Genomic DNA, 27,274 nt, shown 5'->3' with positions numbered 1-27,274 from the left:
CAAAAGTGCCCAAAGAATGATAGCACATACTTGCTTTATTACATTTATGCTATTTCCTAATACTTACAAAAATTGAAAGTTGGATTATATTATCTCAAGATTGTACATTAAAATATTATTAGCACCTTTTTTGTGCAATGCTAACTTAAGTAAAATAATATGGAGCCAAAGTATAAGACATATTTAAGGGACATATTAGGCACTTTCCATGACTTAAAGGAGGTTTAAAACTAATAGAAGAGTTCATTATAATATAGGAGCATAATGAAATTATCATACAAATGATATCAACAAAATTGCATGATGTGAGAGGAGGGATAGGCCACTTATGATTCAAGTGATCAGGTACAAATTAATGGAAGAGGCATTTGAATAATTATTGAAGAATAGTAGTGTTTTGAGAGCTAGGAATGGAAGAATGGTCTTCAAAGCAGGGGCAAAACAAGAGTCAATAGAGACATACATAAGAGAAGATGAATACAAAAATTGAGTGAAGCATATAATTTTCGTATGGGCATTTTGTGTGATGCTCAAAAGGTAGATTGGGAAAGAGTGAGGGCATAAAGTCAGACTACTAATGTTTATTTTGCTTTGTAAACTGTGAGAAGTTGTAAATTTTCATTAGAGAAGTAAACAAGCAAACAAAGGGAATGTTAAGAGTATTTTATCTGGCCCTGATTTCTATGTGCAAGATGGATTAGAAGAGAAAGAAAGCCTAGTTAAGTTTCCTTTGTGGTAGTCAAGGAATGGTATTATGATGAATGGTTCCAGCAGGGCTGGAAGAAAACATGGATGGATTAAAAAAAATGACATATGGTTGCCAATATAGGGCATAAAACTGAGTTGAAAAAAATTAGAGAAATCAAGAAGAAAATGTTTCGGCCAAATGGTGAATCCGTTTGTAGACATGATGAGCTTTCTGTCTCATACTTTAGTTCTATCTCACAGAGCTTGGTCCGCATTGGAAATGTTCTAGTTCATAAGTAACAAGATCAGGATTGAAGTACAGCAATGATGCTTAAGGCCAGGGAATAGTTGGGACCTCTGACAAAGACAAGTCAAAAAATATTAAGGGTAAAATCATGGGCAGTCATAGGGGAACTATCAACAAGAAGAGTGAACCAGCATTCATGACAAGGAGAAATAATGGTGATAGTGTTCAGATCTCAAGTATGGAGGGCTTCAAAAAAGAGGTAGATAGAAAAGAGGCCATTAGATTTGAATGCAGATACCTTTCTCATGAGCATTTAAAATGAATAGATGGTAAAAGCTATTTTGCATGGGGAAGATGGTACAGGAGACATAAAACATTGCTTCTAAAGGTATGGTCAAGAAAGAATAAGAACGCAGGAGTTAAAGAATACAACTATGTCACAGATGGTACTTTCAAGACGTGGGAGACCAGGGATGTTTAAAAAGCAATACAGCAATATTATATTATATTATTATTTAATTTCATAGATATGGTATTTTCTTATTATTTTCCTTTTTTGTGTTTATCGTTACATCTGTGTCTCAGAGTCAAGGCTGCATATTTAAGTTTTTTCTTCTCTTTTTTTTCTCCCTCAATTAGACTTGCCAGCTATCTGTAATTTTAACTGGCTATTCCATAGAAACTGTTCTTAGATTTTGTTTTTAATTAATTCACCATTTTTCTGTTTCTAAGTCTTTTTTTAAATTAATTCTTCCCTCTACTTCTTAGAGTTTTATGTATTATCTGTGCCTTCCCTCTATAATTAATACTAAGTTCATTTATTTTTATTTTTCCTGTTTTAAAATAAAACATTGAATGATACAAATTTTTGTTATAAGTACAGATTTGTGTGTAACACTTAAGTTTTGATGCAGCTTTCTCATTATCTTTATTTCTAAATGGTCCTAATTGCACTTTTGACCTGACTTATTGGGAAGAATTATTGTTTAATTTCTAAGTGGTTGCATTTTATGCTTATAATCTCATTTATTTCTAGTTTTACTACAAAGTTATCAGAAAATGTGGCCTAAACAAAGTTTTTTGTTTAGAAAAGTTTAATCTATTAAGAATTTCTTTATGATTCATTTTAAAAAATACATTTTTGGCCAGGTGCAGTGGCTCATGCCTGTAATCCCAGCACTTTGGGAGGTCAAGGCGGGCAGATCATGAGGACAAGAGATGGAGACCATCTTTGCCAACATGGTGAAACTTCATCTCTATTAAAAATGCAAAAATTAGCCGGGGGTGGTGGCTGGCGCCTGTAGTCCCAGCTGCTTGGGGGGCTGAGGCAGGAGAATTGCTTGAACCCGGGAGGCAGAGGTTGCAGTGAACCGAGATCACTCCACTGCATTCTAGCCTGGGGACAGAGGGAGACTGTGTCTTTGAAACAAAACAAAACAAAGCAAAAAAAAAAAAAAAAAAAGCCAAAAGAACGAAAACAAAAACATTATCACTGAACTCTGAAACTTGTCAATTTGTCATTTTTCTAACATTTTTTTTTTCTTGCTGTTTGCTTTGTTGCCCATAAAACAACATGCAAGTTATATTTTCACCGAGACCTGGGCGTTAGGATCTAGATTACTGTTATTATATTCTTACATGTACATTGTATATTCTTCATAACTATTTTTGATAATAGAATCCTGTTTTATAACTAACTTTACTCATATTTTTGTAGGTTTCTCACATGTTTCAGCAATCACAGTCATTTATTTTACATTATGGCTCCTTTATTGGACTTCTCAAGTTTGCTTGAATTTTTAGTAGATTGCATTACATATTCAGGTAATTTTTCCCAATAAAGTGTCCTTAAATGTTATATTTTCTGAATGATTGTATATCTGACAATTTCCTTCTAGTCCTCAAACATAAAATAAACCTTGTCAGATTATTAATTATGTGATCATAAGAGTTTCTCCTAAAAAGTATTATGCTTCTTTTTATTCTGCATTTGTATTGTGGCAGAATAACTATAAATAAATAGAAGTATAAATGTAAAATACAACCACTTAGAAATTAAATAATAACTTTTCAGTAAGTCAGGTCAAAAGTGCAATCAGGATCATTCAGAAATAAAAGATAATGAGAAGGCTGCATCAAAACTTGAGACTATCTTTTTAAAAGATTTTTACTAGATGATTTTATTAGGGGCGGGGGATCCTTGCTTGAATTTTATTGGGCTTTTCTTTAACTTGTAATTCCCCGCCAAAATAATCTTATATTTTGTCAGTTCCTTCCATTGATTTTGACTTACAATCTATTTGCATAGATGTTTCTTCAGAAAAAAAAAAAATCTTTCCATATAACTTTGATTTTATTTTTCTATAACAGCTGTTTGGATCTATAATTCTCTGAATAGCCTCTGTCTTCTCTTTTCTTCCATATTTTCTATTATATGTTCCATGTTTGTATTTTTTTCTTCAGTGGTTTGTAGAAGAAGCTTTATGTGGTTTCTACATTAATAATTTGACTTTATGCAAACTCTACCTCTACCCTGCACTTCAATGTTTTCTATGTGGATTTAAATTTGCAATTTCATTTTTAGCTCTCTGTACTTTGTCTCTTATCTGTCTTCCTTTTCAATTAGGTTTCTTAACTTTTCATTTCAACTTGCTCTTCTTTAAAATGCTTTTTAAATTTATTTATACTTATGATTTTAAATGGTCATTGGTCCCACCAAGCTCATTTGGAAGATGGCAGCCTCCAGTACTTCTGCCCTTAGTTTCAGATGCCCAAAGTCAACTACAGTCAACGTTTTAAATTAATGGGTCCTTGATGTGTTTTACTCTTCTCTCCTGAATAACTTGCTCACACTTACTTCTTACTTCTTACTTTTCTGCTATGTTTATTTATATTGATTTCTCACCATGGGAAATGAGGAATTATCTCCTTTATACCTGTTTTACCACTGTTATTTATACTTCCTGTCCTACCATCTTCCCATTGTAGCTACACCATACCTTACATTATCATGGTCGTATAGATGCTGCTCATAACTGTGTCACCTGTTATGCTTTGATTACTTTTATTTTCTTGGAAATATTTTTGTTGTCCTTATAGCTAGTAACCATAATTTTTAAAGTTATCTGTTTAAATACGTAGTGTTTCTGTTTCGGTTTTTATGTAATTAAGATTCGTTTTTTACATACTTAAGGACGATTTATTCCCAAACTTTCTACCAGAGGACGTTTGGATAGTTAACAAGTTTATGTTCTTTTCTTTTCCTTTTTTTTTTTTTTTAAAAAAAAAATATACTTTAAGTTCTAGGGTACGTGTGCACAACGTGCAGATTTGTTACATATGTATACATGTGCCATGTTGGTTTGCTGCACCCATCAACTCGCCATCTACATTAGGCATTTCTCCTAATGTTATCCCTCCCCCACCCCCTGACCCACGACAGGCCCCGGTGTGTGATGTTAAAGTTTATGTTCTTAGAGAGTCTCTCCAGCTTCTCCAATTTAGACTGGTACCTGTCTAGTGAACAGCACAGCTTGCATCCTAGGATCTCCCTTGACTGTCATTCTGAGGACATTCTTCGCATCCTTTTTATGGTGGATTCACATCTTTTTTCTGGTGCGTCTCCTATTTCCTGTAGCTAACTCGCCCTCTTCCTTCACTTATTTTCTTATTTAGGTTCAGCACATCAACTAGTGGTTTTTTAAATTTTGTTTTTTTGCTCTCCAGAATCTTTTATGATCTATTTGTTCTCGGGTTTCTGATATCTCTGCAAGATATAAACTAATTTTATAAGATATAAACATATGTTTGTATGTTGCAGTAGAATCTCAGTAGAACCTTTTAATCTAGAATTTCATATACTTTCATTCTGGAAAAATTTTGATATTTTTATTTAATAATTCCAACTCCCTATTTGCTTTTCCACGAATTCTTCTTATAAATATTGAGCATGCTGAAATTATCTTTAATTAACTTTTTTTGCGTAATTTTTTTCTCTATGTCTTTTTGCTTAAATTTCTGGGAGGTTATCTCAACTTTACCTTCAAATTATTCTACTGAGTCTTCGTTTCTGAGATTTCAATCAGAATTATAGTTATTATCCAGAATTATAATTTATTATGAATAATAATGAATGGTAATATATCATAGATATATTATTAAACATAATAATTATAGTTAATTTATTCTCTCATGCTTTCTGAATTTTTTTATAGAAACTTCCTATTTTAATGCATCTATTTTTTAACAATCTCTGAAGTTATAGATAACTTTAGATACCTCCCTCTCCATGCATTGGGGAAAAAGACTCGATTTTCCCCAAATTACTTTTCTCTCTATTTGTTTAATGTTGATTTTGCATGGCAGAATATTTCTTCAAACGCCCAGTGATCTTTGGACTTCCATTTATATGTAAGGTGCACTAAAACGCTGATTTAAAACTCTTTGCACTTGGATGTTGACAGCGAGCTTCATTGAAAAATCACCTAATATTACAACATTTTGATCTTTTATGTTGCTAAATCTAAAATTTCCCAAAGGCGAATCTTCAAATCCCTTGTTAATTGTATAAGACTGGTTAATAGTATTCTGTGACCCAGGTAGGAAAACAGAACTGGAAGACTCAAAACTCAGGATTCAGATTTTTACTTGGTACAACTAATTTCACGATGGTATCCCAATACCAACTGTGCCAGGTGTCTTGCGTCCAAGAGACCCCTTGATTTACTTTGTAGGAAGAGTTCCATTTAGGGTTACTTTGAATAAAATATGCTAAATTCATATAAAAATGATTGTGATATCTCACATAGAATGAAATGACTAGAATAATCCTAGCTGGAGTGTGTGTCTTACTGTAATGATTATGAGGGAAAAGGAATCACTAAGATGTAGCATTCTCACACCATGAAACAAACATTTACCTTATTCTAAGTTGTCCTGTGAGAATAAATCCTTTAAACAAATTACTACCAAATTATTTTGCTTCTTCTTTCTAAATCTGTTTTAAACTCTTTCTTTTCTATTCTCAGTGAACTGATCGCCTGGCCTGACTCATTCATTCCCTGCTCCTGTCTAAGGCCTCTCCTGTGTAGGGCCATATTCCCTTCACTTGGACTATTATTTTAAATGCCTTATGTTGACTTCGCTGTCTCCTATCTCCTCTGCTCCCTTTTCTGGCTGGGATGTTCCTGATAGAGTTGGTTTTCAAAACATTTTGGCTATCTATTATGGGTCATGCACTGCCCTGGGAGCATTGAGGAGAGGCAGTAAAATGTGATTCAGTCACCCTGGACTCGAATCTATTAGACATCATTTACTAGCTGTATGATGTGATGCATATCAACCACTGTTCTATATTTCTTTAAACAAAATAGGAGAAAAATACTTAACTCATGGGGTTACTGTAAGCATTAAATGTTAAGTGATTAGAACAATCTGACACATAGTATGTCCTCAGTAAATATTATTACTATTATTATCATCTTTATGTTTTGTTTGTTTACTAATATAATATAACTTGCCACTGAAAATATTCATTCCAAAACTCTTCGTCTATCTTTAACATTCTGAAGACACGTGTTCCTGTAACCTTCTATAGATTGCATTAAATACACGTTGAGTCATATGGGCTAACACTGAAATGGAAAAGTGTTTTGCACTGAACAGAACATCTCCTATATTGTTCAAAATATCACAGAATAATTTACAATGAATTATCTTAGTTTCTGCATGCACGAATCAAATGAGTACATGGAAAAAAGAAATTTACATAATTAAATGAAATATTCTCAAAATTCGCAGCATAGACATTAGAGAGTACTAGTTCTGAGCTGATTTTAGTATTATTAACTTCTACTTATTAGCAATGAAGGATCAATTTAATTAGATTTAGTTATCATGAAGTACTGACCATATAGATTCAATGTAATTATTTATGTATAACGTTTAAGTCATATTTTAAAATTTAGCTGACTTTTAAGTTCAAAAACATGAATACTATAATACTTTTAAATACTAGTCACAAAAATATAACATTAAAATAGTTAAAATAGTAGTTTTTATGGTAAACATTCAGATGAAGTAATCCTACGTGAAAATATTTTATTGAAGGAAATTATTTGAAACTCTAAATTTGGCCATCTATAATCTTATCATGAACATAGTAACAAAAATATAACTCAGTGGCTTCTAATTAAAAATGGTCACTCTGTGATATCCAAATTATAATTATGAGTTAAGATTTAAGGGAAAAGATTATTCTACTTCAATACTCTTGCAAAAATACCATATGTGCCCTGCATATTTGCATATGCACTGTGTTGAGGTGAAGCCTTATAATAAAGTTACTACATCCCATTTACCCAAAATATTACAAGTCTGACTTCCTGCACCCTTCCCTCAAACCACCTCATCCACAATACATATGCCAACATGCACACTCAAGGTGCCACCATCCGTGGACTTGGACTTAAGGGGAGAAGGCACTCTTTTACATGGCTTTTTCTGCATAGAACTGGAGTGAAAGATGGGGCACTTCATGTAACAATTACCAGAAACTACCATTAACAGCTGAGATTGTTGGAAGATAAAAGCAAGGAATAGCAGGTCTGGATGAAATCCAGAGAGGGTGACTTTTGACTTTTTGCTCATGATATAATTTTTGGACAGACCAACTATATTTAATGATGGGTAGAGAGTGGATATCTTTTCTCCAGTGCTCCTCTCAGTCCTAATAAAGGAACCTGCAGTTTCTATCTTTTACATCATCTGTTCATAAAATACTTTGAAGGCCAGGCACGTTGGCTCACGCTTGTAATCCCAGCACTTTGGGAGGCCAAGGCAGGTGGATCACAAGGTCAGGAGTTCAAGACCAGCCTGACCAATATAGTGAAACCCCGTCTCTACTAAAAATACAAAAATTAGCTGGGCATGGTGGCATGCACCTGTAGTCCCAGCTACTCGGGAGGCTGAGGCAGAAGAATCATTTGAACCCAGGAGGCGGAGGTTGCAGTGAGCTGAGATCATGCCACCCAGCCTGGGCGACAGAGTGAGACTCCGTCTCAAAAACAAAACAAAACAAAAAACAATACTTTCAAAATATTAATTTGTTAGGTCTTCCAAACATCCTTGTGAGGTATGCATCAGGGTACTTAGTCTCCTCAAAATTAGCTTCTCTGAAGTTATGGATGACATAATCTAGAGACCATACAGATTTAGGAAATGATAAGTTTAGTACTCCCATCTGCCTACTGCCTAAAGCCAGGCCTACTCAAACACTAAATAGAGAGAAGTTATAAATTTCTAGTCATAGACAAGTTTATCACATGTTCTGTTTATTAATCAAGTTATATATTTATCAAACATGGAACTCCTAGTAAGTCCTAGGTCTTAATATAGGGGTTGGGTATAAAAATATTTGGTCCTTGAGATTAATGTGCTGTCATTCTGGTGGGGAAATAAACACATCAACAGATAATCACCATATAATGCCAAAATGTTGCAATGAAAGTATGTCTTGGAGGAGGTTCAAACACAGAGAAGGAACATATCCACCTGTCTGGGGCAAAGTCGATAACAGAAGACTTCACAGAAGTTATCTCATGAAGGTAAACAGGGTCCCTAAATTTTCAAATCCTATGGTTATGAAATTTGACTGTCTTCATACATTACTAAGTACTTCATCATTCCTGAAATTAACTATTTGTTTGACCTCTTGGACTGTGGACTAAACTCTTCCCTAGTTACCATTTGATCATGTTTTTACATCATTTTCCGCTGGTCTTCCTGAGTGTGCTTCTTAAATTGACTGTTTCTAGTGCTCCATTTGTGCCATCTTCTTTTTGTACTTCATGTCTGTGGGAGAGAGCTCTCTTATAAATATTCATGACCTCAATTGCCTTGCATATAACTGTGCCTTTGAAATCTTTACCTCTAGGCAAACTTGACTCAGAAGCCCATGAACTAAGTCATGATCAGCCTTTCAAAACCAATCATTCCCTTGTACGCCCCTTTTCAGTGAAGGGTACCATACCTATTCACATGGCATTTTAGTCTTTCTTCATTCATTCAGAAATATTTATTGATGCCTATTAGGTCTAGTCATGATGTTAGGATCTGGAACACAGTGGAGGAAAATCAGACCTGATGTCTACTTTCCTGAGGAAAATAAACTTTTAATTAGTGGCTTAGCAAAGCACAGTTCATTACTTGCATGTGTCAGAATCACTAGAGGAAGGAGGGATTCTTTGAAACATGCCAACATAGGGTTCTTTCTCAGACCTATTGAGTTGTAATCTCTAAGAATGAGAAATATGCATTTTAAGTAAACCCTTAAGTGATTCTTAGGAATATAACCTAAAATTTAAAACCCACTTTTTATTTTATATATATATTTTTAATTAAAAAGTAAACTTTAATGTCGAAAATGCAAACTTGGGGAAGACAGAAAAGATCACACGCAAGGCTGTCACTTCACACTTGGAAGGTGGCACAGCAGCCGGGCAGAGGCGCTCCTCACTTCCCAGATTGGGTGGCCGGAAAGAGGAAAACCCACTGTTGAAAATAAAAATAAAATCAAACAAATACATAATCATGTACTGTAAAAGTCCATGGAAGAACACTAAAAGAACTAAGGAGGATTGCTAAATGATGGTTGCGCACTGCCTGGGAGTTAGACAGGGACAAGATCATGCATGGATGTCCATGTAGGCTGCTTTATTGGATTTATGCATGCAGTAAAAGGAAGTGAAACGCTAAAGATGAATGTCAAATCGGAAAACTGGATCCCATCTTTTCATGCATCTTTTGCCCTTACTCTACCATGATCTCTGTTGTCTTTACTGTATCTCAAATCTATCCTATCTTCTTCATCACCACCGCTTAGACACAGTCTGCAAGGTCTTGTTTTGCCTGACATTATGGCAGTATTTCTCTGATCCGTATTCTTGCTTCTCTGCCATCCTCCCTCTGATCTGTCACCACAGTGAACTCTCAAAAATTAAAAAAATAATACTATCATGTCATATATTTGCCCAAAAGTCCTTTAATCACTCACCACAGCTTTAAAGAATAAAGTCTGCAAACTTGGTGCTCCTTACAAAGCCTCATTATATGGCCACTGGCTGTCTCGTAGTCATACACACCGTGTTCTAATCATGCTGTATTGCTTACAGTGATTACAATGTGTGTTTGCTTATAGGATTCATCCAACTGAAATGCCTTTCTTTGTCTTCTCCAGTTCCATTTTATCTTTCAAGGCAGTCTTACCTTCCCTGAGAAACTTTTTACCCTGTGCTGATGCTGAAGTGCCCCAGCTCTATGTTCTCCTGGTATCCTTTGCATGACTTTTTAACATCACTTGTAATTTTTGTGATCATTACTGATCAATTGACTTTCTGTCCCATGGACTGTGACTCTATGAAAGAAGAAACTATTCCTTTCTGTATGTACAGCCCCTAGTACAAACCCACGTTTATTAGCTGACAAATGAGGCATTTTTGGACTATACTTTATTAATACGAATGCTGACCCTTTAGAGCCTATATTAGTTTTCTAGGGTTGCCACAACAAAGTACCACAGACTGGGTGGCTTAAATAACAGAAATTTATTTTCTCATAGTTCTGGAGGCCAGAAGTCCAAGATGTTGGCATAGTTGTTTTTCTCTGAGGCCTCACTCCTTGACGTATAGATGGTTTTCTCCTTGTGCCATTACGTGGCCTTCTCTCTATTCATGCCTGTGTCCTAGTTCTGTCTTCTTGTAAAAACATCAGTTATATTGGATAATGACCTACCCTAGTAATCTTATTTTACTTTAATTACCTCTTTAAAGATTCTGTCTCCAAATACAGTCACATTCTGAGATATTGAGGGCTAAGATTTCAACATATGAATTTTGGGAGGTACACAATTCAGCCCATGACAGAATTCCTTAGCACTAGCAAAGTATTTAGTGATTAGAATGCTATGACCTCAAGTAGCTCTTAGCTCCAGGAATCTTTCTTGTATGTACCCTTGTACCTGATAATCTGTATCTAACAAATTTAGATGGTCCTTGAAGAAGCAGCTGACAGAATCCTTACATTTTTCCATGGCCACTGCCATTCCTCAGATTCCTGTCGTCATCTTTCGTCTGGAATTCTGCAACAGCCTCAGCGTGACTGACTTCTCTCTAGTCTTGGACTCCTCCAGTCTTCTTTCTACCCTATAGTCCAGAGATTCTAAAACATGTCTCATCATCTTTGTCCTGGCTATATCCCTATGGAAGATCCCCACTACCTTCAGGATGGCATCCAAACTCCTCTCAATGGCTCACAAGGCCCTTCATGATCTCACATGTACCCTCTTTCCTGGCCTGTTTCTTGCTTCTCCATCCATTGCTTTTATCTACCTTCCTGCTATTCTTAATACTTTTAGTTCCTCCAGTTTGTCAAGGCTTCTTGAGACTGTATGTTAGTAATTTTGTTTTTTGCCTGATGTGCTGTTGAGCTCCTCTTCTGTGCCTTGTCTCCTGCACAACCTCCAGACTGCTGTCTGCACTTCCATGAACCTCGTCATCGTGGTTCTGTTGTGTGCTCTTCTAGCAGTTCCATTTCTTCATCCTTCTCTAAGGGAGCCTCGATTGGCCTTTGTTTTTCTCTCTCCTCATCTACATTGTGTCTGGAGGGCAAGAGCCATGTCTTAGTCTTGTTAAATTCTCACACTGAACTTTGTGCCTTGAACAAAATGGGCATGCAGTATGTTTTTGTACAGTAATAGAGGACCGAGTCTTAAAACCAGTTGAAAATATCAACTTAAATAGTCTCCACATTTTTAAAATAACAGCTTTATAGAGATAACTTACATGCCAAAAATGATCTCTTTCAAAGTATGCAATTCAGTGGTTCTTTGTATATTCACAGTGTTGTACATCCATCACCAATATCTAATTTTATATCATTTTCATCATCATCCAAGAAATCCCATACCCTTTAGTGGACATTCTCTATTTCCTTCCTCCCTAGTTCCTGGAATTCAATGGATTTGCCTATTCTGGATATTATATATAAAATAAAAACATGCAATATGTAGTATTTTGTGATTAGCTTCATTCATTTCTTAGTGTAATGTTTTCAAGGTCCATCAATTTTGTAGTAGGTGTCAATACACTATTACTTTTTATTGCTAAGTAATATAGATATACCACATTTGTTTATCCTTTCATCAGTTAATGGACATTTGTGTTGTTTCTGGTTTTCAGGGGTATTATTAATAATGCTGCTACAAACATTTATACACAAATTTTTTTGGGAACATATGTGTTTAACGATCTTTGATATATACCTAGAAGTGGAATTGCTAGCTCATATCGAAACCCTGTGTTTAGCTTTCTAAGGAATTGTCAAATTTTCCAAAGCTACGGTACCATTTTACATTGCCACATCAATGCAAATAATTCCTTCATCAATACTTGCTATTGTCTTTATTTTTTATTATAATAGTCCTGGTTGGTGCTCTGGTTTTGATTTAGATTTCCCCGATAGCTAATAATGTTAGGTATATTTTCATGCACTATTGACCATTTGTATATTTTCTTTGGGAAATGTGTATTCAATTTATTAGCTCATTTGTAATGGAATTATTTGTAATTGAATTATTGGTCTTTTAACTGTTGAATTTTAACAGTTTTTGAAAAATATATTCTGGATACAAGTTCCTTAATAGAGATAATAATGACTTAAAAATATTTTTGCCTGTCCTGTGGGTTGTCTTTTAACAGTCTTGGTGGTGTGTCTTGAACCACAAAATTATTTCATATTGATGAAGTGCAATTTATTTTTTTGTTGTTGTTGCTTCTGCTTCTGGTGTCATATCTAAAAAACACTGCCTGACACAAGGTCATAAACATTTACTCCTGTTTTCTTCTAAGAGTTTTTAAGTTTTAGTTGTTGCATTGTGTCTTGGATACTTTTTGAGTTAAGTTTTGTATACAGTATGAGGTAGGTGTCTAACTTCATTATTTTGCATATGGGTAGGTGTTTATTTCTGGACTCTCTAGTCTACGCCACTAATTTGTTTATTATTATGCCTGTACTATGTTGTCTTGATTATTACATCCTTTGTAGTAAGTTTTAAAATCAGGAAATGTGAATACTCCGTCTTTGTTCTTTGCTTTCAAAATGTTGGCTATTCTGGGGTCCTTATATTTCCATATAAATTTTAGGATCAGATTATGAATTTCAGTGAAGGAGCCAGCTGAGATTTTGACTGGGATTGTGTTGAATATGTATGCAGATCAACGTGGGAAGTATCGCTATCTTAGCAGTAGTAAATCATCTGATTCATAAACATAGGATTTTTTTTCACCTATTTATACTTTTTTTTTCACTTTTTTCAATGATGTTTTGTAGTTTTTCCTGGGTAAGTCTTGTGCTTCTTTTACTAAGTTTATCCCTAGGTATTTTTATTTTCAATGTTAATGTAAATGACTTTTTTTTCTTAATTTTATTTTAAATTGTCTTTAAAATAGGAGAAGTCTTTGCACTTTTAAAGGTTATGTAGATCTGGAACATCACAGAAAAACAGAATTTCAGCCTGGGGATCATCTCAAGCATATTAAATTTTTGAAAGGACATGGGCCACTTTGAAGAAGAGAAAAATATTGTTTTCTTTGTGGTCACTTAAAGCTGTACATGACTAAGGAAATGCAGAATATTAAGGAATATATATATACACACACACACAAACACATATATATATAATACATATAATTATATAATTTTATATTCTGTTATCAAATTAACTGTGCCACATGTACTCATTCATGTGTGAATCATGTGATATGCAAAATACAATATTAAATTTTGAAATTTTAAGTACACATGCAGATTGTATGCATTGATAAAGCCTATTGATTACAAGAAATTTAATGAGTAATGGTTTAAAGATAATCATTAGTGTCTCTGGAAGTATTTGCACATGCAGTCTTCCATTACATAAGTCAGATATGTTGAGTTTCGAGTATCAGGGTGTCAAACTAGTCAACAAAATAATTATTAACACTATGCTTACATATATAGAGCAAGAGGAAACGTGTTAAGAATGGTATGACTAAGTATCAGTTATCTGTAAACATTGTATTTAAAATATTCCCACATCCTGCATATGGTAAGCACATTAACAAAGATACCACTTGATATTTCAGAAAAACATTGTATTAGAGATATTAGATTCAGAGTTCTGTAATGAATACTGAAAATTATTAATTGTAATGGAGCTTTTAATTGTTCAACATTCTTGTAATCCTTTCTTCAGGAGTCATTAAAACTATACAGAAGAAAATTATTCCATAAAAATTATATTCTTTTTAAAGAGTTTATAAAACAGTACTCTTAACTGACTTTTCTGAAAAGATGGAAAATTTAAAAATGCAAGCACACTTACCTGGAAACTTTGGTTTCATGATTGTTTGTGTACTTGTCTGCAGTAATAACAGGATTTGACAGCAGAAACCAGCTGATGACTTACATTTTCTGAAATGCACTGGATTGAAACCTATTGAATGAATCACTATTGGTAAACATTGTCAAGATAAGAATAGGCCATTGTTTTGTCCCTGGAAGATCTATCTATATAACTATCCCCCATTTGTTATACCATGTATTTTAGACTGAAAACATCTTAATAACAGAGTAATACCAAAGGTGAAGAAGGTAAATTTTAAAAATCTATAGATAAGGCATCTCTTTATACTTATAATGAAAGATGGTATAATTTGTTAATATAGCAATAAACAAAGGTTGAATAATCTTTGTTTATGCTTTGTAACAGTTGTGGAAATTAGGCAGTTTTCATTTACTTTCAAATAGTGTTGGCTTTAATTATTATTTAGCAACTATGTAAAATAAGTTGTTAGTGTCAAATATTACTGTATTTATAAGATCCTTGTTCAAGCATTTGTTATTTGTCCTTTCTCGAAGTGGATACTAGTTGGTTTGCAGACGTTAGCTATGAAATCAATTTACAGTATAGTTTAGCATAAATAGATTCCTTGATGAAAATGAAGTCATGTATATTTAGCATGTATATTTAACATATTTATTAAAACATAAACTGTAAACTATAACATTATAATCTCCTTTATAATGAAAATATCACACATATTGCTTAATTTTTTTTTACTTAAAATTCATAGCTGTTAAAAATTGTGGTATTTTTCATAGTCTTATAACTTTATTTTTCATTTATGAAAAACATTTTTTCATTGGTATGAAACATTAAAAATTTATCAAGGAAAATTTCACATTTAGCTTATAATGATAAATACTTATCCTATGTAATGAGACTTATCTGATATAGGTATATTTCTTTTTTAACACGTCTTATGTTCTTCTGAGAAATAATACATATTGAGAATTAAAGCTTCCGACACGTGATTAGAGACACTGACCTTTAAGGTTTCTTGAAGTTTAATGTTTCCAACATATTTTTCTGTTTTTTTTTTTTTGTTGTTGTTGTTTTGTTTGTTTTTTTTTGAGCAGGAACATTGTAAATCTATGGAGGTTCCCAACAAAATTCAGTTTTGTTTCTACAGTAATTAGCTTTTACATATAACCTTAAAAAACATATTTTCTTATCTTGTAAGAGTCCATTAGGGTATAAAGTTAATTACTGAAGCACCCAGTGGAGCATTTCATTTTTTTCTCAGTGTTTTTTGAAAGAAATCACTGTGTGCTTCCATTTACCTTTCTTTCTTCCTGCAATCTTATAAGTAAATAAAATATAATATTTTTAAGTCATTAAAACTGAATAAGAAACTAGAGGGTTATAGTAGATTACATTTCTTTTGTGGTAAGCTGACAGGATAGATCTAATAGTCTCAAATGCCCTCATGAAGAAGCATCTACTTTCTCAAGGGCGGATGTCTGAAATTAAAGACACAAAGTCTCTACTCTACCTTGAAGAGATTCGACAGCCCTTTAAAAGTATTGAGCTTGAAGACTACGGTTCTCTGGCCTCAACGATTCACCCCAGATTCAAGAAAGGAAAACATTCTTAAGTAATCATTCATGAGAACAATTTCAGTCACCTGATTGTCAAAGAGTAAGCCACCATAAGAATGAGGAAGGAATATTGCTAAAGCTACATACTTGGGGCTGTTTTGGAAGTATACAGTAGCTGTCCCTGGGTGTGCCTGCTGGACAGATAACTACACTGATATTAAAATGAAAGTGGCCACCAAGTAGCTGAGTTTAATTTGAGCTGCATTCATTTTCTATTGTTGCAGAACAAGTAACTCCAAAATGTAGCAGTTTAAAACAATAAACCTCATCTCACAATATTCTGTAGATCAGAAATTCAGGAACAGCTTAGCTGGGTTTTCCTGGTTCAGGGTCTCTCATGAGGTTGTATTCAAGGTATCATTCATTCAGATGTCACCTGAAGGCTTGACTGGAGCCAGACGATGACTTTCTGGGCATCTCCTTCACACGCATGGGAAGTTGGTGCTTGCTGTGGGCAGGAGGCCTCCATTCTTTCCACAGGGCTGCTAAGAGTATTGATGATGAGTATTGGAGGGAGTTGGCTCTGGAGGTGGAACTTGGACACCAGACCAATCTGAGGGCTGGTTAAAACAGGGACAGGACAGAAGCAGCTTCCCATAAGACATGTCCACCATTGCCATGGCAGTTACAGCCTCTTTCTATGGCAATGACCTGCAACCCAGTAGTTATTACCCTTTTCCTAGAACTTTCTGCATAATCCCCAGAACTGCATAATCTGCAGAACTGCCCTGAGCTGTTGCTCTCTGCCTGTAGGGTAACTCTGCAGGAACAGTCGTGGAGCTCTAACACTGTCTAGAACTGGAACACTGCTGCTTCAGTAAAGCTGTTTTCTTCTAACCGCCAGCAGCTTGCCCTTGAATTCTTTCCTGGGTGAAGCCAAGAATTCTGGCAGGCTTGGTCCCACTTTGGGGCTCGTCTGTCCTGCATCAGTGACACTGGAGTGCTTCCGCTCAAGTGAATTATCCAGCAGAGGCAAGGCTAAAACCAAAATGTCTTTTATGACCTGGCCTCAGAAGAGACATACCATCATTTCTGGAATATACTATTGTTTACACAGACTAGCCCTATTCAAAGTGGGACGGGGCCACAGGAGCACATGAATTTTCAGAGGTGAGCTTAGTGGGGGCCATGGTGGAGTAGACTGCCACAGAGTATAGTAATTATTTTGGATTATCAGTAAAGGTGAACTTATGAAAATAAGTTGTTCTTTTTTTCTGAAACATTCCTTCATCTCCCTTTTCTGTGCCTCTTCAGCACCCTCTATTTCCAAATCCCAGTACTTCTAAGCCGTATCCTTATTCCTCAGGGCTCTGCTGTGGTGCCTTTCCTATCCTTTCTCCCTCACGAATTCAACAAATACGTATTGAGGGCAAATTGTATGCCAGTCACTGTTTGTTCACACCAGTGAAAAAAATACTCATTTCATAGAGCTTACCTTTTATAGTAGCTGCTTTTCATAGTAAGTGGTCTCCCGTCATCCATAATTTTCAGTTTTGTCCTATTAGCATTCTGCTAAAATTACTGTATGTCTAATAAGAAAACCAAATTCAAGGTAAGAGATCAATGATTGGCACTATCTCTTTCATGAACTGCTTGTATTTCAATAGAGTTATTCTATGATTTAACCTGAAAGCATAAGGTTGGATTTTAAGGGCCTGAGGCAGATACTGAGCAAAGTAAGGAAAATCTCATTTGTACTAATTTCCCTGCTTTAAATCACCATAGGGCCACTTTCGTTCAGTAAAAAAACATTGCCATCAACTTATCTCATTCAGCATGGTGTTTTGCACAACATGGAAATGGAAGACTAAGAAAAAAAGGATATTTAAAGCCTAAACAGGGGCACAACACATTAATATAGTTATCTGCATGAACACATGAGGAAAGTCAGAGATTAAAGTAACTCATTTTGCCATTTCCTTTCAAAATTGATGCAGTGCGATTTGAATTTCTCTAAGTATGGTAGAAAGACATGGATCATCTTTTATATATGTTTATATCCTAACCCAGTGTTTCAGGGATTCTGCCATTTATATTTGTGATTAACTCTAAAACATCTTTCTACGGGGCTTATTTATTTTTGTATTTTATTTTTTTAGTGTTAAAACTGTTTCGACCAATACGTCTTTCTCCAGATGTCACATTGGTCAGCATTGAGGAGGTAAATGGAAACTAATGACGCTCATCAAGTTGATGAGGTGAATATGTTGGATCCAGTCACTTAACACTTTCATAAAGTCAATATCAGGGGTAAAACCTAGGCTCTTATTATGGTAAACTGTATTTGTACTGTCAGCATTCTGTGATTTATTACAAACCCGTGGCTAGGATTAGGATATTATAAATGGTGGAAAAATGGAAGGCTCATTAATTTTTTATACCCACAGGTGGAACACATGCAGTGGGCTCATAGAGAACATACTCACCCGGCGTCGGTCTGCAGCCTGCCGTGTAAGCCGGGGGAGAGGAAGAAAACGGTGAAAGGGGTCCCTTGCTGCTGGCACTGTGAACGCTGTGAAGGTTACAACTACCAGGTGGATGAGCTGTCCTGTGAACTTTGCCCTCTGGATCAGAGACCCAACATCAACCGCACAGGCTGCCAGCTTATCCCCATCATCAAATTGGAGTGGCATTCTCCCTGGGCTGTGGTGCCTGTGTTTGTTGCAATATTAGGAATCATCGCCACCACCTTTGTGATCGTGACCTTTGTCCGCTATAATGACACACCTATCGTGAGGGCTTCAGGACGCGAACTTAGTTACGTGCTCCTAACAGGGATTTTTCTCTGTTATTCAATCACCTTTTTAATGATTGCAGCACCAGATACAATCATATGCTCCTTCCGACGAATCTTCCTAGGACTTGGCATGTGTTTCAGCTATGCAGCCCTTCTGACCAAAACAAACCGTATTCATCGAATATTTGAGCAGGGGAAGAAATCTGTCACAGCGCCCAAGTTTATTAGTCCAGCATCTCAGCTGGTGATCACCTTCAGCCTCATCTCTGTCCAGCTCCTTGGAGTGTTTGTCTGGTTTGTTGTGGATCCCCCCCACATCATCATTGACTATGGAGAGCAGCGGACACTAGATCCAGAGAAGGCCAGGGGAGTGCTCAAGTGTGACATTTCTGATCTCTCACTCATTTGTTCACTTGGATACAGTATCCTCTTGATGGTCACTTGTACTGTTTATGCCATTAAAACGAGAGGTGTCCCAGAGACTTTCAACGAAGCCAAACCTATTGGATTTACCATGTATACCACCTGTATCATTTGGTTAGCTTTTATCCCCATCTTTTTTGGTACAGCCCAGTCAGCAGAAAAGGTAAGTGGCAGAAAATGCACTTGACAACTTTTTCCTGGATTGAACATCTTCTTTTAGGATGCTTTTCCTCCTTTTATTTGGTTCACTTATATTCTCTCAAGATGCTTCAGTCTGTGCTATTCTTAGTGTGTGTGTGTGTGTGTGTATATATATATCCATCCATCAAGGTCACATTGCTTTGAATTTGTGTTGACAAAGCCTGATTTTCCATGAAAAACACTTTAATGTGTCCTCCTTGGCAAGGTTGAAGATTGACAGGGCTCACATCACTTTCTGAGTCTCCCTTCCCAGCTCTGCTATCTGCTAACATCACTGTTCTTTTCCAAATGTTAATTAAAAGAGGGAGGAAGAAAGGGCAGACATGGTTCACAGGGGTGAGCTGTCCCTGAGATATGCCACTGCATGACAAATGCCTTCTTTTCTGTTCTAATGTAACTCTGGGATAAAGCCATTGCTTGGTAATTATGATGATTTTAGCCATGGAAGCAGAGTTTATAGTGAAATAATCACACACACATGCAAAGACTGAATGGCTTTGTTCAGTCTGAACCATCTTACTATTTCTCCTCAGTCCCCATTCTTGTTGCTTTTTCATATGTGGAAGTTGATGATGAGGGTAAAAAAAGCAACCATGGACAATTATATAAAGCAGCTTATACATTTTAGAAGGCGAAGATCAATGGACTCCCCCAATGTAATTTCTTTTGTCACTAATCTCTTGTTAATGCTTTCCACATAAAATACTGCTGGTAAAGAATATCTGTATAGGAAGGGAGTGTTTGCTGAGTTGGATGTTGTAGTTCTATGTACAGAAAAGCAGAGAACTCAGGTGAACTCTGAATTCCACGGTTTCGGTAGTGGGATGGAGGTAAACCAGCTTGAAACACAGGAGAATGCTGTCTTTCTGTAATGACAGCCCTTCTGCCCTGACGGGCATGTGAGAGAGTTCTTTCAGAGTGAGGACTTGATTGTTCCATCCTGTGCCACCAGAGATTGTGAGAAAAATGAAACATCCTGGGGTAATTACATTCCCCAGGCTATAGCATTCCAAGGAGGTTCTGCATGACCCAGCAGAAAATCCCAGCAAATTCACAGAAAATTTCCACAACAAGGGGACAGAAAGCTCATTAGTATGAGTATTCATCCCTTCCTCAATCAATGTGGCCTTCAACTATTTTTGGACAAATAATGTACTTCAGCAAACTTGCTGCTGAAGAGAATAAACTTCTGATTCTATTAAATATGTTTTTTGAAGGAAAAATATAAAAAATAACCATTTTCTCTCAGAACAGTAACACTGCAGAGTTGTAGATGCCCCCTGAGGAGCAGTGATGAAGATGATAAGAAATTCACAGTGAAATGAACACATGAATATGCCAGAGGGTGGAGGTTGCTCTGTGTTGCTGAGACTGTGGGAGTTGTTCATTCACTTGAAAACCTGGGGGTTATGTGTAATTTTATGGCTATCTATATAGCTATGCCTATGCCGACATGATTGAGTGTGGCTAGCAAAATTCCTTTTTCTTTCTTAGCTTTCTTAAATCAAACTAAATCTAAGAAGCACTCGGAAAGACACATTATAAAATATGTTAATGGATTCATTTTGTATGTATAATATAGTTGAATGTAAAAAAGACTAAAGAAATCAATTAAGAAATGCTAACTCTAGGAATTTTGAGAATATTTTAGAGTCCACAAATTATTTAGTCATGGAAATGTCGAATTCAGATTAGCTCTACATCAACGGCTATCACGTTATAAATAACTAAGATTTTGGTACTGAAGTACTTCATAAAATTTTGTGTTACCCTAAATCTACATCTGAAAATTTGCTACCTGCTACTCTCTGTCCAAGTTTCTTTTATTATTCAAGACAATACATAAAATTATTGACAAGTCTAGACAACATAGCAAGACCCTATCTCTACAATAATAAAAATAAAAAATTAGCCAGGTATGGTGTCGTGCACCTGCAGTCCTAGCTATTCAGGAGGCTGAGGCAGCAGGGATGGTTTGAGCCCAGGAGTTCAAAGCTATAGTGAGCTAGGATCATGCCACTGCACTACAGGCTGGGCAGCAGAGTGAGACCTGGTCTCTACCAAAAAACAAAAAAATGCTCGAGAATGTTTACGTTTTCACATTGAGTAAATTATTGACATGAATATTAAAAATGAACAAAACTTGTATGTCTCTACAAGAAGGCTTTAAATATGTTGTATTGACCTTGGAGGGCCAAAGAGCTGGTCAGTCCTCCATTTTCATTTGTATTGTTCAGACAGTCAGCCCCATGTTGTCAGCTTGAAGTGTTTACTACAGCTAGCCAGCGCACACATCCATTAACCCAGCAGCTCCTTATTGAGCATTGTGTCCGTCATTGAGCTAATTATTGAGCCCATGTCAGTCGGCTTCTCTGAGCCTCCTTTGCAAGGCTCAGTCTGGCTCCTAGCTCCTGATGCCTGCCAGCACCAGCAAGGTGCCAGGCTCAAAGTCAGAAAAGGATCAGGCTCAAGGGCAGGAGAAGATGGTGAGGGGTCAGATCTGTGATGAGAAAGCAAACAATAGAACTGTGCATTCTGTGACTGTGCATTGGTGACACCGAATTTACAACTTACGGAAGAGCAAAATGTCTTCCAGTATGCATTTAATTGTTTCTTCTCAGAATAACGTCAGAGAATGCATCGAACCATACTGGTCTCTCTGAAATTACAAGAAGCAGGAATAACAACTTAGTTGAAAAGTTTAGACAGATGTTTTGGGAAACGTTTGGGTAAAATCAAGTTATAAAGGGACACTTGTAGCAATTATGAAAACAGACAGCTTTCTGAAGTATCTTTATTCAATGATATATCATTTAACTTCCCCACATTCCTTTGTCCTCTGTTTTTGAAATCAAGATGAATCATTTTTCCCAATAGATTTTAATAACATCATTTGTAAGTACTGCTGAATTCAACTAAATTATGGTATAAAGGCACCTTTTGTTTCCCTATAGAAAAGTGGTGTGAAGGAAGGGTAGACCACTGAGGCATAGCCATACAATAACACAAACTCATATAATTGTACTGAAAAGAGAAAAAAATTAAAATGTAATTGACTTAACAGTCAGGAGAAGTATCCTTAGGGATGGTAAGGGGCTGTAAGGATGGCAGAAATCTCTAAAACACATATTTTATCATCCTTAATTGGGCTCATAAAATCGAGATAATCAGACAAGGGTTACGACACTGTCAACCTCCAGTGAGCACTGTGCGTCATCTAGGGCATTCGATGGAAACAAAACAAAACACCCTCGAAGTGGAACAGAAAATAAAACTGAAAAAGGCAAGAAAAGAAAAGAAAAGAAAAAACCTCCAATAATCTCAAACCAGCTTTGCTTGCAGTGACCTCAGGATGCATAGCAGCTTAAGTCAGAAACCTGGGTGTCACCTTAGACTCCACCCTCTACTCACTCCTGCGCCTTTATTTCCTCTTCTCACTTTTAAAAGTCATCGTTCTCAATCTGTGGCCAATAAGCAATGTCTGAATGAGTATGTCTCTTAACATACAGCTCTTCTTATAGTCCATTCTCAATAAATGCCTATTCAATGAGTTAATATTAATGATATAATAATATAAAGGCATATTTGTGATTTAAGTTAGACTACAGCACAATGGGAATCTTCTGTATGCATCTTATTGTAATCTCCATTATAACAATTTTTTTTTTCTGAAAAAAATGATTTCCCATTTAATGATGGGTCATGTATATTTTTTCCTAAAAATTTGTCATTGTCACTTATTCTCACATAGGGCTACTACATGTTTAAAGAGAAGAACAAGAAAGAATTATTATAGTTGTCCTTTGTTTCATCCATAATTCACAAAGCAAAGGAGAACTGATGCAACTCTTGAGATACTTTTGCCATATCACCCCTCTTGTTCTTTTTCTGTATTTATCTACTTTAGGGGCAGAAGAGTGTAGGGCTACACAGGTGGGCCAGTAGAGTAGGAAAGAGCATAAGCTCCTGAACATGAAATCTTGGGTTCAAATCCTGTGTCTGCTAAATCGCTGAGAACACATGGGCAAGTGCCTATGTATCTATAGGTGGTAATGAGTTCCCCCCGGACAATACAAATTCCAATACAAAGCAATGTAAAGCAACCCCCTGCCATCGCACCCAGCCCTGTTCTCGAGCTAGAGAAAACTTGAGTTCATATATTCTGGGGAAAAGCAGGAAGAGGGTCGATTATTTAAAAGAAACACACATACACACACACACAACTTCTTTTGTCTCTGTATGGTGTGTTTTTTGTACTAATAGATACCTCATATTTGTTTTGCTGAAAGTTACATGACAGGAGTCATGAAAAGTGTTTCATGCACATAATAGGCAGTGAATAAATGTTGGCTATCATTATCATTTGGCTGTTACCCATGCACTCAGCATAATATTGAGTCTGTAATAGGGACTTTAAAAACTATTTGTTTAATAACTGAATATATTCAAATGAATAGAGTAGGAGGATGTGATTTGATTTATCCAAGTAATTGTCTCAATTTCTTCTGCCAGGTAGATCATAGCTGAGCAGACTCCCAGCTGAACTGAAAGTGTTTTCTTACTTCTTTTTTTTTTTTTTTTTGAGATGGAGTCTTGCTCTGTCGCCAGGCTGGAGTATAGTGGCACTATCTTGGCTCACTGCAACCTCTGCCTCCCAGGTTCAAGTGATTCTCCTGCCTCAGCCTCCCAAGTAACTGGGACTATAGGCGCACGCTGCTACTCCCAGCTAATGTTTGTATTTTTAGTAGAGATGGAGTTTCACCATGTTGGCCAGGATGATCTCGATCTCTTGACCTCATGATCCACCCATCTCAGCCTCCCAAAATGCTAGGATTACACGCATGAGCCAGCGCACCCAGCCTGAAAGTGTTTTCTTAAACATAGAGCCTTGCCCGAAGAGTAGATCTTACAGATTACAGCAGTTAAAGAGGGCTGTGAGGGAGAGAAGAATCTGGAGCATTTGGAGACAGGACAGAGTTGTTCCTGAGGCATTGTGTACCTGCCTTCAAATATTTAGCAGACGATACTGGAAGAAAAAATAAATATCATCAGAAAGCAGTTGCTGAAATCTTTGTATTATAATTTGAAATGTGAATAACTCTAATAAAAGTTTTGAGAGGTAGTTTGGAGATCAGTAATAAAATTCCTGCTCTAAGGAATAGTCCAGATGAGAAAAGAACAGCCTGAAAATCCTGCGGAAAGAGTGTCAATAACCTGGACAACGATGGAAGAGATTTGCAGAATAGATCAAACCAGAGGAAAATTTTCAGCCGTACCTTGTCTCCTGACATTTCTCCATTTCCTTAAAGGAGGGCAGTAGAAATGATTATCAGTATCCACATTGCATGTTTGTAATAATTAAATATTGCATATAACTATCTAGGCTACCTGTTGGTAAACTATATACCATTTTCTTTCCCCCCCGCCTTTTTTTTTTGAGATGAAGTCTCGCTCTGTTGCCCAGGCTGGAGTACAGTGGCGCCATCTTGGCTCACTGCAAACTCTACCTCCTAGGTTCAAGCGATTCTCTTGCCTCAGCCTCTCAAGTAGCTAGGATTACAAGTATGCACCACCACACCCAGCTAATTTTGTATTTTTAGTAGAGATGGGGTTTCACCATGTTGGCCAGGCTGGTCTCGAACTCCTGACCTTAAGTGATCCACCCGCCTCGGCCTCCCAATGTGCTGGGATTACAAGCATGAGCCACTGCACCCAGCCAACTATATACCATTTTATTTCCTTGTCAGTTCACAGTCATTCGAAGCAGATCCTTTTGAGCTGTGCCACATTACGGAACTATTTAATGTATTGTGGTCAATTTTTTTGATTATATGAGACTATATGAGATTATATGAGATCGATTATATGAGACTGTTGCAATCTGCTCTGGAAGGGGGAAGTAAATTTTCAAAAAATTGGAAAAGAAAGCGTGTATGTGGCCTCATTTATGCTCTTAGTTTAAATGATATGCTTGTGAGGATTCAGAGGAAACATGGAATTCTCATGTAGAGCACATGCAGGCAGGACTGCCGAGTAGCTCTCCTAGGGAATGCTGCCTTATATAAGTTTTTGTTTTCATTTTTTTTTTCTGATTGTGTTACATATTATTCCTGCAGAAAATTACCAACTTTAACATTTAGAGGAATTCTTTTGAGGGAAGCCATCTTACTTCATAGCACAAAGAAATATTTGCTCAATGAATCTTTTTAGATTACACCTCCTACTTTTGGGGGTTCTGAGGAAGCTGTGGGGCCGAAGATTACTTAATTTAAGTGCTTATTATTAGTGGCATTGTGGTATTTTTACACTCAGTTTTCAATTGAAATTGAGTTCACAAAGAGTTTGAATTCTCCGCCCAGTTACAACAATTTATGCAACTAGACCATTAGATACACAGCCTGGGAACTTACAGCTAGAGCTAACACATCGAAATGGTTCAACTTTCTGAATATGATGGAAAAATCCTGAGGTACTAGATTTGATTAAGACTGAAATGTAAATATTTTCAGAGTCATAGTGACCATGACTTTATGTTAAAATGCTTTAGGAGAATATCATATACACCTAATCTTTTAATACATAAACCTAATCTTTTCTATACAGACAGAATCTTAATGACACCCAGGACTGTTGATAATGCAGAATGTAGTGACTGATTTACTTATTATGATTTTGTAGGACATTTTTTATGCTTCAGTAGATGCTTGTATCTCATGGAACATACAGGGTGCCAGGAAGAACAGATTGCAAGCAAACAGTTCCTTTTGGCTGTAACCACATATATATATATATATATATATATATATATATATATATATATATATATGTATTTTTATGTTGGGAAATGTAAAAGAAAAATCTAAATGTGGTATCATATGGGTTAGTACCACCTACCTTAAAGTGTAGAAAAAATATTTAACCAAATATTAATATATATTCTGGGCTATCTAAAATAAATTCGAAACAGATTTATTTGAATAATTAAAAGAATATATAAAAAGAAATTTAATCTGGTTTCTGGTTCAAGATAATGGCTGGCACAAAGATACTTGTATGTCCTCCATCTAAGGTAACAAATGACAAAAATAATGAGATTTAAAAAAAGAAAGAAGACTAAGAGGAAGGGAGAAAGAGAAGGAGAGAGAATGAGAGGAAGCCATTATATTGTTAGAACCAACATTTGGTAAAACTGAGAAAGTCTTGAAAAATAAAAGCCAGTTGGGTCTGATTTATGGAGAAATTCAAAGAAGGGAAGCACAACCCAAGATGCATAAGTGGTTCTTACTATAAAAGTCCCAAATAATTTCCAAACCTAAAGTCAACATAAAGGCCTGCACCAGACATCAGAGTGACCATCAGGGAAATATTTAAAGAACTGCATTCCAGGAGATCTGGACCAGTTGGGCTCCTCCTTACTTCCCCTTTCTGTTCCAACCTTAATGTAGAAAGAGTGCAAGTTAAAGAACTCTAAAGAATGGGAATTATCAGATGAGTAGATTGCAAAAATTTTTTCCCATTCTGTAGGTTGCCTGTTCACTCTGATGGTAGTTTCTTTTGCTGTGCAGAAGCTCTTTAGTTTAATTAGATCCCATTTGTCAATTTTGGCTTTTGCTGCTGTTGCTTTTGGTGTTTTAGACATGAAGTCTTTGCCCATGCCTATGTCCTGAATGGTACTACCTAGGTTTTCCTCTAGGATTTTTATGGTATTAGGTCTAACATTTAAGTCTCTAATCCATCTTGAATTAATTTTCGTGTAAGGAGTAAGGAAAGGATCCAGTTTCAGCTTTCTACTTATGGCTAGCCAATTTTCCCAGCACCATTTATTAAATAGGGAATCCTTTCCCCATTTCTTGTTTCTCTCAGGTTTGTCAAAGATCAGATGGCTGTAGATGTGTGGTATTATTTCTGAGGACTCTGTTCTGTTCCATTGGTCTATATCTCTG

The 27,274-nt window shown here is 36.1% G+C and overlaps 1 protein-coding gene and 1 long non-coding RNA gene across 14 annotated transcripts in view; one reads left to right on the top strand and one right to left on the bottom strand.

The window, feature by feature from the left end:
* The window catches only part of GRM8 (glutamate metabotropic receptor 8), an 805,700-nt gene that overhangs the window by 685,148 nt on the left and 93,278 nt on the right, over nucleotides 1–27,274 (top strand). For all 13 annotated transcript variants that reach the window (XR_013414643.1, XR_013414645.1, XR_013414644.1 and 10 more), the window contains 1 exon segment: nucleotides 18,358–19,293. Coding sequence is in view for 10 of the 13 variants with exons in the window: in XM_077994722.1 (XP_077850848.1) it covers nucleotides 18,358–19,293 (936 nt within the window). In the remaining 3 variants the exon portion in view is untranslated.
* LOC144339918 (uncharacterized) lies at nucleotides 8,376–18,366 on the bottom strand. Its single transcript, XR_013415509.1, has 4 exons — nucleotides 17,406–18,366; nucleotides 16,347–16,455; nucleotides 14,352–14,462; nucleotides 8,376–9,484 (listed from the first exon to the last, which is right to left on the bottom strand). It is a non-coding gene; the product is annotated as an uncharacterized LOC144339918 (long non-coding RNA).

This window comes from Macaca mulatta, chromosome 3 (assembly GCF_049350105.2).
Source record: "Macaca mulatta isolate MMU2019108-1 chromosome 3, T2T-MMU8v2.0, whole genome shotgun sequence".
Taxonomy (NCBI): domain Eukaryota; kingdom Metazoa; phylum Chordata; class Mammalia; order Primates; family Cercopithecidae; genus Macaca; species Macaca mulatta.
Note: the sequence above shows the minus strand (reverse complement) of the source record. Positions and strands in the feature narration are given on the sequence as shown.